Source organism: Girardinichthys multiradiatus, chromosome 5 (genome assembly GCF_021462225.1).
Source record: "Girardinichthys multiradiatus isolate DD_20200921_A chromosome 5, DD_fGirMul_XY1, whole genome shotgun sequence".
NCBI lineage: Eukaryota > Metazoa > Chordata > Actinopteri > Cyprinodontiformes > Goodeidae > Girardinichthys > Girardinichthys multiradiatus.
In genome coordinates, this window is record NC_061798.1 from 38,846,000 (window position 1) to 38,862,325 (window position 16,326).

General features: G+C 47.4%; 1 protein-coding gene across 8 annotated transcripts in view; it reads left to right on the plus strand.

Moving 5' to 3' along the window:
- LOC124868826 (calmodulin-regulated spectrin-associated protein 3-like) overlaps positions 1 to 15,144 on the plus strand; it is a 31,508-nt gene extending 16,364 nt beyond the window's left edge. For 7 of the 8 annotated variants that reach the window (XM_047366431.1, XM_047366433.1, XM_047366434.1 and 4 more), the window contains 9 exons: positions 6,579 to 6,640; positions 6,723 to 6,753; positions 6,889 to 9,343; positions 10,340 to 10,461; positions 10,582 to 10,871; positions 10,947 to 11,043; positions 12,673 to 12,785; positions 13,802 to 13,920; positions 14,019 to 15,144. In XM_047366431.1, coding sequence (XP_047222387.1) covers positions 6,579 to 6,640; positions 6,723 to 6,753; positions 6,889 to 9,343; positions 10,340 to 10,461; positions 10,582 to 10,871; positions 10,947 to 11,043; positions 12,673 to 12,785; positions 13,802 to 13,920; positions 14,019 to 14,354 — 3,625 coding nt within the window. In that variant the 3' untranslated portion in view covers positions 14,355 to 15,144. The remainder of the gene's footprint in view (positions 1 to 6,578; positions 6,641 to 6,722; positions 6,754 to 6,888; positions 9,344 to 10,339; positions 10,462 to 10,581; positions 10,872 to 10,946; positions 11,044 to 12,672; positions 12,786 to 13,801; positions 13,921 to 14,018) is intronic. The other variant, XM_047366435.1, reaches the window with a different exon arrangement.
- Positions 15,145 to 16,326: the final 1,182 nt, after the last annotated feature.

Here is a 16,326-nt window from a genome sequence, read left to right on the forward strand (position 1 = left end):
GACCTTACGGCCGCAGCTATGGGCAGCAGCATCGACAATAGATGCAGAGAACATGGTCCACTCGGACTCTATGTCTCCAACATCCCCCGGGATCTGGTCGAAGCTCTCCCGGAGGTGGGAGTTGAATACATCCCTGGCCGAGGGCTCCGCCAGGCGTTCCCAGCAGACCCTCCCTATGCGCTTGGGCCTGCCGAGTCTGTCCGGCTTTCTCCTCCTCCAGCGGATCCAACTCACCACCAGGTGATGATCAGTGAACAGCTCAGCCCCTCTCTTCACCCGAGTGTCCAAAACATGCGGCCGAAGGTCTGATGTTACAACAACAAAGTCGATCATCGACCTCCTGCCTAGGGTGTCCTGGTGCCAAGTGCACTGATGGACACCCTTATGTTTGAACATGGTGTTCGTTATGGACAATCCGTGACTAGCACAGAAGTCCAATAACAAAACACCACTTGGATTCAGATCGGGGAGGCCATTCCTCCCGATCACGCCTCTCCAGGTGTCACTGTCGTTCCCCACGTGGGCGTTGAAGTCCCCCAGCAGAATAATGGAGTCCCCAGGAGGGGCACTTTCCAGCACCCCCGACAGGGACGCCAAGAAGGCAGGGTACTCTGCACTACCACTCGGCCCGTAGGCTGAAATGATAGTCAGAGACCTCTCCCCAACCCGAAGGCACAGGGATACAACCCTCTCATCCACTGGGGTAAACCCCAACACGAGACGGCTGAGCTGGGGGGCAACAAGCAAACCCACACCAGCCCGCCGCTTCTCCCCGTGGGCCACTCCAGAGTAGAAAAGAGTCCAACCCCTTTCAAGGAGATGGGTTCCAGAGCCCACGCTGTGCGTGGAGGCGAGCCCGACTATTTCTAGTCAATATCTCTCGACCTCCCGCACAAGCTCAGGCTCCTTCCCCCCCAGCGAGGTGACATTCCACGTCCCTAGAGCCAGCCTAAGCATCCGGGGATCGGGCCGTTGAGGTCTCCTCCTTCGTCCGCCACCCAATCCTCTTTGCACCGGTCCCTCACGGTTCCCCCTGCAGGTGGTGGGCCCACTGGGGGATGGCCTCGCGTCTCTCGTTCGGGCTTGGCCCGGCCGGGTCCCGCGAGGAGCAACCCGGCCACCAGGCGCTCTCCGACAAGTCCCGACCCCAGGCCTGGCTCCAGGGTGGGACCCCAGCTCCGCCGTACCGGGCGATGTCACGTGCCTCGATATTGGGTTCCCTTGTGCTATATCGGTTCAGTCCATTTGTATGTTACTGGGTAGTTGGGTGCCATTATGCGTACCATACCTAAAATTGACTAATAAAACAAAAGCTTCCGATCATCTGTGGAAGTGTGGACACACCAATGTTCAAACTCGAGAGAGCTTGAGCAGCTTCTCAGGAGGAGTGGGCTGATATAACTGCTGGCAAATGTAGCCATCTCATTGTGAAGTTCAGAGATTGCTTGTTGACATTGACTGCTGGAAAGGTTGCAGCAACAAAATATTCAATTAACCATCTACCATCCACAACCATCTTTTATACCAATGCTATTTTTATTTATTTAAATATATGAAATATCTGTAGGCGTTCACCTGGCAAATAATTACATTTTCATCACATTAAAAAAAGCCCAGGGAGATTTCTTTATGTTTGTAAGGATTCAATAAATTCACTTTTATTTCAAATCGTTCGTTCGTTCGTTCGTTCGTCGTCTTCCGCTTATCCAGGACCGGGTCGCGGGGGCAGCAGACTCAGCAGAGACGCCCAGACGTCCCTCTCTCCAGACACCTCCTCCAGTTCCTCCAGGGGGAGCCCAAGGCGTTCCCAGGCCAGCCGAGAGACATAGTCCCTCCAGCGTGTCCTGGGCCGTCCCCTGGGCCTCCTCCTGGTGGGACGTGCCTGGAACACCTCCCGAGGAAGGCGTCCAGGAGGCATCCGGTATAGATGCCCGAGCCACCTCAACTGGCTCCTCTCGATGTGGAGGAGCAGCGGCTCTACTCCGAGCCCCTCCCGGATGGCCGAGCTCCTCACCCTATCTCTAAGGGAGTGCCCGGCCACCCTACGGAGGAAGCTCATTTCAGCCGCTTGTATCCGTGATCTCGTTCTTTCGGTCATGACCCAAAGTTCATGGCCATAGGTGAGGGTAGGAACGTAGACCGACCAGTAAATTGAGAGCTTTGCTTTTTGGCTCAGCTCTCTCTTCACCACAATGGACCGGCACAGCGCCCCCATTACTGTGGCAGCTGCACCAATCCGTCTGTCGATCTCCCGCTCCATTCTTCCCTCACTCGTGAACAAGACCCCGAGATACTTAAACTCCTCCACTTGAGGCAGGAACTCCCCTCCAACCTGAAGAGGACAAGCCACCCTTTTCCGGTCGAGTACCATGGCCTCGGACTTGGAGGAGCTGATCCTCATCCCAGCCGCTTCACACTCGGCTGCGAACCGCCACAGCGCATGCTGTAGGTCTTGGCTAGAGGGGGCCAGCAGGACCACGTCATCCGCAAAAAGAAGAGACGAAATCCACTGGTCCCCAAACCAGACCCCCTCCGGCCCTTGGCTGCGTCTAGAAATCCTGTCCATAAAAGTTATGAACAGGACCGGCGACAAAGGGCAGCCCTGCCGGAGTCCAACATGCACTGGGAACAGGTCCGACTTAGTGCCGGCAATGCGGACCAAACTCCTGCTCCGCTCGTACAGGGACCGGATGGCCCCTAATAAAGGGCCCCCGATTCCATACTCCTGGAGCACCCCCCACAGGGCATCACGAGGGACACAGTCGAATGCCTTCTCCAGGTCCACAAAACACATGTGAACCGGTTGGGCAAACTCCCATGAACCCTCGAGCACCCTGTAGAGGGTATAGAGCTGGTCCAGTGTTCCACGGCTGGGACGAAAACCACACTGTTCCTCCTGAAGCCGAGGTTCGACTATCGGTCGGACTCTCCTCTCCAATACCCTGGCGTAGGCCTTATCAGGGAGGCTGAGGAGTGTGATCCCCCTGTAGTTGGAACACACCCTCCGGTCCCCCTTCTTATAAAGGGGGACCACCACCCCAGTCTGCCAGTCCAGAGGCACTGTCCCCGACCGCCACGCAATGTTGAAGAGGCGTGTCAACCATGACAGCCCTAAAACATCCAGAGACTTGAGGTACTCAGGGCGGATCTCATCCACCCCCGAAGCCTTGCCACCGCGGAGCTTTTTAACCACCTCAGTGACTTCAGCCTGGGTGATGAAAGAGTCCAACCCCGAGTCCCCAGCCTCTGTTTCCACCACGGAATGCGTGATGGCAGGATTGAGGAGATCCTCGAAGTACTCCTTCCACCGCCCGATAATGTCCTCAGTCGAGGTCAGCAGTCTCCCGCCCCCACTATAAACAGTGTTGGCAGAGCACTGCTTCCCCCTCCTGAGGCGTCGGACGGTTTGCCAGAATCGCTTCGAGGCCAACCGGTAGTCCTTCTCCATGGCCTCACCGAACTCTTCCCAGGCCCGAGTTTTTGCCTCTGCCACAGCCCGGGCCGCAGCACGCTTGGCCTCACGGTACCCGTCAGCCGCCTCAGGAGTCCCACAAGCCAACCACAGCTGATAGGACTCCTTCTTCAGCTTAACAGCATCCCTTACTGCCGGTGTCCACCACCGGGTTCTGGGATTGCCGCCACGACAGGCACCGCAGACCTTACGGCCGCAGCTATGGGCAGCAGCATCGACAATAGATGCAGAGAACATGGTCCACTCTGAGTCTATGTCTCCAACATCCCCCGGGATCTGGTCGAGGCTCTCCCGGAGGTGGGAGTTGAATACATCCCTGGCCGAGGGCTCCGCCAGGCGTTCCCAGCAGACCCTCACTATGCGCTTGGGCCTGCCGAGTCTGTCCGGCTTTCTCCTCCTCCAGCGGATCCAACTCACCACCAGGTGATGATCAGTGGACAGTTCAGCCCCTCTCTTCACCCGAGTGTCCAAAACATGCGGCCGAAGGTCTGATGATACGACAACAAAGTCGATCATCGACCTCCTGCCTAGGGTGTCCTGGTGCCAAGTGCACTGATGGACACCCTTATGTTTGAACATGGTGTTCGTTATGGACAATCCGTGACTAGCGCAGAAGTCCAATAACAAAACACCACTCGGATTCAGATCGGGGAGGCCATTCCTCCCGATCACGCCTCTCCAGGTGTCACTGTCGTTCCCCACGTGGGCGTTGAAGTCCCCCAGCAGAATAATGGAGTCCCCGGGAGGGGCACTATCCAGCACCCCCGACAGGGACGCCAAGAAGGCAGGGTACTCCGCACTACCACTCGGCCCGTAGGCTGAAATGATAGTCAGAGACCTCTCCCCAACCCGAAGGCGCAGGGATACAACCCTCTCATCCACTGGGGTAAACCCCAACACGAGACGGCTGAGCTGGGGGGCAACAAGCAAACCCACACCAGCCTGCCGCCTCTCCCCGTGAGCCACTCCAGAGAAGAAGAGAGTCCAACCCCTCTCAAGGAGATGGGTTCCAGAGCCCACGCTGTGCGTGGAGGCGAGCCCGACTATTTCTAGTCGATATCTCTCGACCTCCCGCACAAGCTCAGACTCCTTCCCCCCCAGCGAGGTGACATTCCACGTCCCTAGAGCCAGCCTAAGCATCCGGGGATCGGGCCGTTGAGGTCTCCTCCTTCGTCCGCCACCCAATCCTCTTTGCACCGGTCCCTCACGGTTCCCCCTGCAGGTGGTGGGCCCACTGGAGGATGGCCTCGCGTCTCTCGTTCGGGCTTGGCCCGGCCGGGTCCCGCGAGGAGCAACCCGGCCACCAGGCGCTCTCCGACGAGTCCCGACCCCAGGCCTGGCTCCAGGGTGGGACCCCGGCTCCGCCGTACCGGGCGACGTCACGTGCCTCGATATTGTGTTCTTCATGAGGGGTTCTTGAACCATTCTTTGTCTGACCCATCACCTAGAACCTGTTTGCCATGGGAGACCCTACCAGGGGCATTTAGGCCCCAGACAACATAGCCTCTAGGATCATTTGAGCACTCAAACCCCTCCACCACGTTAAGGTGACGGTTCAAGGAGGGGTTATTATTATTTCAAATCAGCACAAAAAAAACACTTCAATTAAAAATGTAAAATCAATCAACTAAACAAGCAACTCTCATTGTAATCTACAAAACTGATTTTAGAGAAATTATAAATAAAATTTGAAAGCACAATAACTAGAAATGCTTAAAAATCTAAGCATTAATAGGAGCTTATCAGGTTCTCAGAACCCAAAAAAGAAAGCATTTTATAGACTAATTCTGCACTGTTATAACTTACTTTAATCTCAGAGTAGGAAAGTAATGAGATGAAAGCCTTGGGACAACCTTTGTAACCAGCCTGAGCACCAGACAACCACCAGAGTAAAAAAAGAGAGCACCTGAAATGGGGTCTGACTCTTTGCTGTTTCGGCTCTCACAGAACCGGCCTGGTCTCTATGGAAGCGAGGTTCCGATCCAGTCTCTTGGCAGGTTGACAGTTAAGTCTAAGCAGAAACAGCTGTCCAACTGGCCTGACGTCACTCTAAGAATACATGTTGCCTTTGAATCATGACAGATCCAGGTGGTAATGTGACGGGGATTAAGACTTAAAGTAATTTCTTGGATAAACTACATTTAGCATCACAGTGTCTTATATAACTTTTGCACAAATTATACACAAAACAAGCAAAAGGTAAGATGAGGATAAACAGAACATTTAACACTGCTAAATTAAAGAGAAATGACAGAACACCTCCAATCATTGGCCCACACAGAAACAGCTTATTGGTCAATGGTGTGCTGAGGTTAATGGCATCAGCTCCACCGTAGGCGCTAACTTCAGGGATGGATTAGTCAGGTGGGAGTTGGTCAATCAATCAGACGTTGACTTGGATTTGAGGAAAATATGTGGTCTGATTCATATAGACAGACATTAATATGAGAAGGCTAACTTTTCTATTTTTAAACATGCTTTTCTTTGGAAATCAGAGACTTTTCTAAGCCCCACAAATATAAAAAATAACCAGTCCATCACTGTAGCCAATATACCAGCCTCCTAGTCGATCTTATTCCTTAAAAATGCCATCCAGACGTATGGTTGGGTCCTGTCATTTGCATGACACACTGTAGGCCTTTACAGAGACTGCTGGATCCAGGATGTGTTTGAATAATTTATTATAATAGGACATTCAGCTATCACATCAGTGGTACAGAGTTTGGATATAGAGGCAGGAATATTGAAGGGATGGATATTGGATTGTAGTAAATAAACCAGAATAAAGTAATAGCGGTCAACAAAAATTACGGCTACCCAACAACCTCTGTCCTTCCCCTCCCCAGGTGAATGTTCACCTTTTAAAACTCAACCTACCAAGTCCAATACCTGGTTCTGTCCTCACAGACTGCGAGTCACATTGTCCGTAGTAGGCGTGTTCTGTTGTTTTAGAAAGTCAACTACATCCCCATCTTCATAACAGTTTTTTTTTTTTTGTTTGGTGTCAGCAAATTTGTCTTTATCTGTAAAAGCCAAACAGGACCCAGAAAAGCTAAAAATTAAATAACTAGACTTCAATAATGAAATAACTCTGTTTCTCTGATAGTGGTTCTCCGTCATTTATCTTCAAACAACCTTTTGTGCCCATCTCCTCTCCAGTGTCGCCAGGTATGATAATAACATTTTGCATCTCAACAGCACTGGGTGCTTTATTACACTTTTGTTGATTATATTTAATTACCACTTTCAGAAAGCAAGAGCTGGACAAAGAAACAAATCAGGTATGCAAACATGAAAGCTTGTTGTAATTGTAAATGTGTTGCATTTGTATTTTTATTTCTTATTGGCTTCTGTGGTCTCTGCTTCTCAAATGCTTGTTGGCATCCATCTTTGTGTCGTCACCCACCTCTCTGCAGTCGTCCTCTGTCAGCAGTGACTTTCAGCATCCCATTCGGCCTGGACAGTGATGTTGACATTGTCATGGGAAACCCAATAGATTCTGTTTTTCGCTCTGTCAGCACCGACAACCTCACCACTGGCATCCCGGCTCTGAGCTCCCCGGCAGCATCAGCAGGAATGATTCGTGTCCCATTCAGCCCTCCAGAGGAACTCAGTCACCTGGTCAGCGCCTCAGCCCCATTGCAGCATTCCTCCTGGATCCCCTATGCACAAACAGCGCCGCTGGGAGAGTTGCCGACCATTGAGGAGGCTCGGCAAGTGGTTCATATACCCGGCAGCAAAGATAAGAAAAAGGGAAGATTGACTGAGAAGAATGGACGAGAGGTGCTTACAGGCAGGCCGGAGCCTAGGCTGTGTCCAGAGGGAGCTCCTGCAGGTTTCTTTCTGCACTCCCCTGAAGAGGATAGTTCTCGGCTCAGCAGCTCGGCTCCCTGTCGCTCTGTAGTCCAGTATCGGCCAGTCAGAGGCAATGTTGAGAATGCCGAGAGGCAAGGTAGGAGAGAGAGATCAGGAAAGCACTCTGATATGTCGCGTGATGATGATTCTGTTCTAAGAGATGGCAGCATTGACTCTTCTGAAGCATCAGATGATGCTCCCAGAAATGCCCCAGGGAATATTCGGCCCTCTAATGGTAAAGGGACTCACAACAACAACAGTCCACACATGACAAGCTTTGCTGAACGCAGAGACAACAGACGAAGACACCCCGCCACCCCTGGAGAAGAGTCAACCTCAGCTCCAACCCCAACAACCCCAGGCACACCACACACCCCCTCCACACCAGCGTCCGGTCAACAGGGCAGTCCAGGTCTCAGAGGGTCTGAGCCGGGCTCTGAAGCCTGGGAACTGGGAGCCCGACTTGAGGAAAAACGCAAAAATATCGAGGCTCAAAAGAAACGGATCGAAGCTATTTTTGCGAAGCACAGGCAGAGGCTTGGAAAAAATGCTTTTCTTCAGCTGAAAAGAGAGCGAGGAGAGGGGGTAGTGGATGGAGCTGAGGAGGATGATTTGACCCTTGAGGAGCGTTTAAGTCGCATGGAGGAGCAACTGAGAAAGGAGGAGGAGAAAGATACAGAGAAGGAGAAGCCATCTGTTTCCAACCCTCCTCGTTTGGAGAAACAGGTCACCTTCTCTGTGGACAGTAAAAAAGGAGGGGAGAAACAGAAAGGAGCAGAAATAGGAGGAGAAAAAGACGTGGAGAAAGGAGGAGAAAAAGGAGCAGATAAAGGAGAGGGTGTTATCGTGGAATACAATGAAGTGGTGCAGAAGCTCAGTGAAGCTCTACAGTCTCTCCAAAAAGACATGCAGAAACTAACAGAACAGCAGCAGCAGCTCATGAGCAACCAAAGACCCAGAAATACACCCAAAACTACCCCAAGAAGCAATTGCAAAACCCCTCCTCACACCCCAACAAAGACACCACCGAGAACACCGACGAGAACTCCCTCCAGGAGCACTACTAAGGCTTGGGTGATCCCTGCTGCTTCTAATCCCCCTGCTGCTTCTTCCCCATCCCGCCGCACCCACATTCCTTCCTCATCCACCTCCCCCAAAGTGATTATCTCCAGCTCGTGCCCAGCTCCTCGAACCAAACTCCACTCCTCATCATCTCCCCGCAGTCCTAAACAAAGCTCCCATCCCCACCACCAAGCTCACCCACGACCATCTGAGCTCAAATTCCCTCCGCTTAACCGTGTCTTAGCGCCAACCCAGAATGTGGACACCATTCCACACCTGCGCCGTGTCTCTCCCAGCAAGTGTCAGGTCCAGACGTCATCTTCCTTCCGAATTGGTGGACTACGGACCCCTCAGGAGTCTCCTCAGCCTGCCCAGCCACTGCCGCCTGACGAGAGCACCTCAGACACTGGCTCGAGTGAGACACCCACCCAGTTCAGCCTGGAGCTGGAGCAAGAGGATGCAGAGTCAGTTGGAGCACTGCCAGTCTTGCCTCAGTTCAGACAAGAGAGGCCAAGGACCACTGGAGGCAGCAGCTCCGGTGCTCCTTCTGAGTGCTCTTTTGAGAGCGACACTCTGTCCCTCTCTGCTGCATATAGCGCAGGTGGTGAAGGAGAAAGAGGTGATGGTCCTACACAGCCCTGCAGCCTGATTCAGGTGTCACTGTCATCTGTTGGAGAGCCGGAGGGAGGCAGTGATGAACCCATTGATGAGGGCCAGGGGTTTTCCTCTGATTCCATGAGTGACCATACAGAATCTGCTGCAGAAGCTGCAAGAGGACCAGATCCTCAACAGCAGGATCCAATCTTAATACTTAATCAACCTACAGAGGGCAGCAATAGGTCAAAAGCACAAACTGAGCCAGCAGAAGACCACACCAGATACACTGAGACATCAGAACCAAATGGGGAGAAGAATGAACCTGGAACAAGAGGAGGAATCGGATTCTTTTTTAAGGTTAGTGTTTAAAAATTCTGCTCAGAAACAAAAACACAATCACAACATTTCATATAAAAAAAAACTCAGTAGTAAAAATTCGTTTTCTAACACTACTAACAAACACATCATCCTGAACACACTATCCCCACTATGAAACATGGTGGTTACAGCCCCATGCTGTCGGGATGCTTTCCCCTGCAGGGACATAGAAACTGGCCAGAGTTTATGGGAATATGGATGAAATTAAAAACAGGACATTTCTGGAATCAACTCTGCTAAAGTCTGCAACAAACTTGAGAATGGGGTGGAGGTTCACCTTTTAGCAGGACAATGACCCTAAGCATACAGGCAGTGCTACAATGGAATGTTTAGATGAAAACATATTAATGGCAGAGTGGCCCAGTCAAAGTCCAGACCTTCTGTGAATCCTGAATATAATGTTCAGATGCTCTCCATCCAATCAGGCCAAGTGTACAGGGATGGTGTTTTTTTTACATTTTTCAAATGTTGAATCTGTAGGGCTGATAACAGATGCATGCTCAACTTCTCAGATTTGTGTTTGTAAAAAAAAAATTGAAAACCATATTATTATTGAGCTGCTTTGTTTTGGTCTGTCACATAAAATTCTAATAAAATGCATTGAAGTTTGTCGGTATACCATAATAAAATGTGAAAAGGTTTTAGGGGTATGAATACTTTGTCATAACACTGCATCTAAATTAATTTCTTAAGTAAATATGTCATGATACAAGATAGTCACAGTTTTTGTTCACATTGTAAAACACTAAACAAAGAAAACAGTACTTTTCTTTTCAGAAATTTGGCCCCAGCATCCCATCTTTTTGCATAGAGCTTAATCTGCATATTCACAATACATCAAATTGACCAAGAGATCTCAAATTTTAGGTTTTTAAATTCCCTGGTTTTCCTCCAAGTGTTGTTGTGTTTTGCAACTTTTAGAGCTGCAACAGTTTTGCCAGTTATCTGGATGATGGTGCATATGTGTGTTTGTAGGAGGATGCGCACAGTGAAGGGGAAATGGCTCAGCGTAGAGCGCTGCTCTTAGAAAGACAACAAAAGAGAACAGAGGAGCTGAAAAGGAGGAAACAATGGCATGAACAAGAAAGGGAAAACAGGTAACCCTCACACATGAATCTGCTGCACAACGTTTGATAATCAGACTTTCTATTGTTTCCTATTTATGACTTACTAAAAGCTGCTAGTGTAAGAATAACCTTCCTCCTTCTGTTTTTCAGACCAGCATCCTCTGAAAGAAGAGAGGCATCCCCCTCCAACACGCCTCCGGCGGTCACAACCTCACCTTCTCCCACCCCTCCTGCCACTCCAGCTCGGCGCGGCGATTTTACACGAGGGGAGTATGAACGACGACAGCAGCTAAGAATCATGGAAGACCTGGACAAAGTCCTGAAGCAAAAACAAATCAATCATCCAAGCCGAATGTCTCTTAAGAAAACCCGCTCAAGACCTCGCAGCATGACCAGGGAAGAAACCAAGCTGTCTCTCAGTCCAGCCAAAGGAGCAACTGGTAAAAATGGGGGAAAAAAAAACAAGTTCACAGTTTGTTTCAATTATTTTAATGATTTAACCTTTGTTTCCCCAGACTCTAAGCTGACAAAGGTCTTCTCACACTCCTCACAAAACCTTGCAGCCACAGATGAGCTTGGAAACAATGGTGACTCCACAAAGAGACCCCAGAGGTACACCACTGTGTTAGAAATTGCTTTCTCTCTTTTCTGTCCAGTCCTGTAATGTGACAATGACAACATAAAACGTATCTACAGCAGATGAGCAGTATCTGAGAGCAGGGCTCTCAGAAATAGAAAAGTACAAAGTCCAGCTATGACCTGCCACAGAACCCAAGAGATGCATCATCAATCAGCTGATCATCAGCTGTATATATTTCTTGTCACATGCTGCTGGCTAATTAAAAAATTTTACTCCTTTTTACTCCAGGGTAAGGCTGTAACACAAAGTTAAATATATAACGAAACAAGGGTGGTCTCTGCAGGATCTCAGAAAAGTCTTCAGTGGTGTGTTAAGACTGTAGGGGGTTCCCTATTAGCTGTAAGGGGCATAAGAGTTTTGAACAAGCACCAAATATCCCTGTTCAGATCATAATGGTTTGATATTTTTTGGCAGGATATTAGGTTCCTGCGTTCTACATGGAAGAGCCTGGTGGCAGCATCACCTTATAGCGCGGCTGCGTGGCTCGGTCTTCAGAGAGTTTGTAGGAAAAAGTGCCCCACTGACCACATGTCAACCTAACCTCACCCATACCCAGCTGGCAACCTTACCAAAGTAATTTAATATTCCGCTATTTGCAGCACAAATGCAACACACATTACATTCCATGGCTGCCCTGGCTGCAACCAGAAGTATCCAACCAAACTGTTGAACCAAAATATCCTCATATGTCATCCTAAATAAATAAACCATTATCAGGTTGCTTTCACTGGTCTTCCCATAGATAGGGCTTCCAGCTATGAAGAAGCACATACACCTCCAAATTGAGGTTGTATTTCCAAAGGATACCACACTAAAATTAATTATGAAATCATTTAAAATACAAAAAATAAATTGTGAGTAAATACAAAAAACTGCTTGTTCAACATGACTGAATTAAAATAATTCTGCAGAGAAGAGTGAGCCAGGAGTGGTCATCTCAAACACCTGTCACCAGTTATTATGTTTAATGGGCAATCACTTTCTCACATGGAACAAGTAAGCCCTTTGCAGAAAATCCTGTCACCCTGTGCATTGCATCATTCTGATGATAAGCTGATGAAAAAAAGGTTTTTTCTCCTCAATAGTAATGCTGAAACTGATGGTGGAGGTGCAGAAACATCCCATAGTAATGCAAGATCAATATGTACATTTCTTCAGTAACTTGCTTTATAGTCTGTGTTTTTAGGAGGTATATATTTGATGCCTTACCACTATAGAACTGTCATATCTGCTATAAATTCATAGGAAACTATTCAATTTACATTTTAAAAATAGGTCAAAAATTGACTGAGAAATCTGAAAATGTGAGCTGGGCAAAGGGTGTGATTTCAAAAATGTGTAGAAACCCTGTGAAGTAAAATAAAAACTTGATTTATGACTAAAGAAAGAAACAACCCACCTTACTTATAAATATAGGAGTTCTGTGAAGAAACAGTTGGGTTTGCTGCCTGGTTTGTCTGTCTGGTTTTGATAACTGATGAACAGGTTAAGTTAAAGAAGATAGTGGAAACTGAAGCCACCCTCCCTCCATGATATTCCTCAAGCAGATAGTGTTATGAGATGAATGCTCATTGTTCTGTTATTTGTGTTCTCTCCTACAGCCGTCTTGATTCCCCTTCACGATGTGTAACACCAAGCAGACCCATAAATCAGAACGGAGACAAAGACTGGGAGTCTGGTTCCAATGGGACCTCACCTGCCCCAGAATTCACAGGTACATTGCCAGACAGTGCAGACGTGCAGTCAGTGTTGTAAAGGATATAGGCACCACAATAAATTCAACTGCTGTATAATTACGCAGTGAGTCTTGTATAAGTGATTAATTTTCCTTCTGAGGGATCAATTCCTTTCCTTTATGTTTCTCAGAGTTATAATCAATCAAAAAAGTAACTTAATGCTCCCCAGGCGCCGCACAATGGCAGCCCACTGCTCCCTAATGGATGGGTTAAATGCAGAAGACAATTTCTCCATTGTGAGATCAATAAAGTCTAAATTTATTTATGTATTTAATATTCAGCTGATTGAGCTTCAGCCGTTATCCAGACTATCAGAATTTCATGAAAACCTGGGTGCAAAGATCTCCACTGTAGAAAAATCTCAAGGAATGTTGGCAGGCATATAGGTAATTTTCACAGCAAAACAGATTTTCAAAACATTCCCACTGTCCTCCGGTGATCAGGCTGGACCCACGGAGGGCATATCCTGCTCAGGCTAGCATAGAGGTGATCAGTTTCAAAGGTGTCTCTCCCTTTCTGACTTGCTGTGTTGTCAGCCAATCAGTCGAGGACACTGTGGCAACTGGAGATGCCTCAGAAAATTCTCCAAGGTTCTTAAGCCACAACATTACCCTTTAAAAAGAAATTATCATGACGATCAGGCATAAGAATTCATAATCATTTAAGGACAGTTTACTTATTTAAATAAAATACCACACTTACTTAAAAGTGTTATTAAAGCTATCTTAATGTTTCAGCTTGAAAAATAACATCCATGTGGATGCTGGCTAAACTGATAAAAAAAGAAACCAGGCTGCAAGTTAACCAGAACTCTTTTCAGGCTCAGCACTCAATAAATGATAACGATAACATTCTGACCACCATTAAGTTTTAAGGTGGCAGTCTTTGTAAGCTAAGTAGAAGATAAAAGGTGAAATGACACGTTTTTGTGTTGTATTTGCTGCCGTTGTGAAAACGAATGTTAATGGTAATGAACCTGTATTTGTATTTTCAGGCCCAAAACTGTTTAAAGAGCCAAGCTTCAAGTCTAATAAATTCATTATTCACAACGCTTTGTCGCGCTGCTGCCTGGCTGGGAAGGTGAACGAGATGCAAAAAAACAAGATAGTCGAGGTTGGGATTTCATTTTGTTTTACTTGACAGAAATTTTGCCGTTAGTGTCTGAAGACTGGAAAACAGATTTTCTTCTCATCACTTTGCTTCAACTCTAGGAAATGGAAAAGAGCTCCGCCAACCACTTCCTCATTCTCTTCCGCGACTCCAACTGTCAGTTCAGAGGCGTTTATACCATGAACCCCGACACCCAGGAGCTGGTGAGGCTGGCGGGCGTCGGCCCACGGGCTGTTAGCTCCAGCCAGGTGGAATCCATCTTCAAATACAGCTCCGACAGGAAGCAGTTCAGCACCATCCCATCAAAAACCATGGGGATGAGTGTCGACGCCTTCACCATCCCCAGTCAGCTTTGGCAGGGAGGAGGTGGAGGAGGAGCGGGAGGTGGCGGTAGCAGGAGAGCAAGTGTCACTAAGAAGGTGGCTGTCTTAAAGTGAGGGGGAGTGTAATTAGAATATTATCACAATGAAAAAAACTATTCAGACACACAACAAAGCTATTTATGTGCACATTGATGGAGCCTCTTGTGTGTAATCTCTCTTCCCTTAGATTTGGTCTAGAATTACAAATGTTTCTATTCCCTTTACATCTATGAAAATGTCCACTGTGTAACTTTAATAGAACAGACACACATTAATAGAGGAAACGGAGCATTTCTTTTTAAAAGGTTGCCAATTTACTGTGCCCATTATTATTAAGTTCAAACTTGAGCTTTTGTGTTGAAAGAAAATTCAACACTTTTGATGTGCACATTGAAAAACCTTTCTAATAAGCTGGATAGTTCCTGTTTCTGTCTCAGCCAAACAACAGAGAAAATGCCTTTCAGTCAGATCAAATCACTGAACTGTGAATTTTTTTATGTTAATTCTCTGAGTACCTGTTACTATGTGGATGAAAACACATTTGATAGCCATAAACATGTGATGCAGAGATGGACTTTGTCCGACTTCAAGTGGACTTGTTTGGATGTTATTTAATCCCAGCGGTTTTTAGACATAACTGCAGCATGAATGGTACTTTACTCTTTGTAGTGAAATAATATCACAATGTAAACTTGTGATTTAATGAAAATGATTATGTGTGAACATTAGACGCTCATTTAAACCTGTTTTGTACAGTAATCTTTTAGCATAATTCTGAATGATGTGTGAGAGGAACCTGGGCTGTTATGCTCTCAGATGGAGATGGGTGATGATAGCCTATGAATAAATTCTAAGTTGGATTTCAGTGAACTACTTAATGAATCTTCCTTTCAAAAATTATTTGTTGCTTCTCTTGAACACTACAGCCACTCTTAAAAGGAAAAAACAAAACTCTGAGGAGTAAATGCTTTCCTTCTCCAGACACGGTGTAGGGGGAGATTTCTTGATATCCCAGGATTCATTTATAATCAGCATGGAAATTCAAAGTCAGGAGTTCCTAGACAGCCGTCACAGAAGGAAGACTGAGGCGCCTTACTTGAGGTTTGCCTGATTGCTCCTTAATCTCTCTGAACTGGAATCTCCCTGGATGTTCTGTTCTGTCCCTTGTCTCTCAGACTGGATGGTTGAAAGCTGTTTGATCAGCCTAACGTAGCTTCAAGGCTGGCAAGTGGTGCCTTTCCTTCTAGCAGAGGCATTGGATGTCTTTAGCCGTAGTCAGTATATCATTACTGAGGTTGTATCCCCATTTAGTCGCCAAAACAAATTCCTTGTATGTCCAAAAACGTACTTGGCAATAAAGCTTTTCTGATTCTGATTCTGATTCTGATTCTGTCATCTTACACATTTAATAACTTCATTTAATAAGACACGGCATTCACACTTAAAGTTGAACCCAATCATTGATCAAATTTACAGTTAACTATGGAGCGTTTCAAAGTATCTGGATTCCAAAATTAAACAGAATACAATTATTAACTGGGCTGCACTATGGCGCAGTTGGTAGCACTGTTGCCTTGCAGCAAGGAGGTCCTGGGTTCAATTCCCAACCAGGGGTCCTTCTGCATGGAGTTTGCATGTTCTCCCCGTGCATGCGTGGGTTCTCACCGGGTACTCTGGCTTCCTCCCACAGTCCAAAGACATGCCTGTTAGGTTAATTGGTCACTCTAAATTGCCCTTAGGTGTATGAGTGTGTGCATGGTTGTTTGTGTGTTGCCCTGCGATGGACTGGCGACCTATCCAGGGTGTACCCCGCCTCTCGCCCATAGATTGCTGGAGATAGGCACCAGCTCCCCGCGACCCACTATGGAATAAGCGGTAGAAAATGACTGACTGACAATTATTAACCTTATTAAAAGTCTTTGCTTAGTCTCGAGAAACTTTCACCAGTGGTGACAAGTAGTCAAATAGCAAGCTGGACAGCAACCTAACAATGTCATGGACTCCTCCTGTTCTCAGATGCAGAACCACCACCTGTGTGGACAAGAGT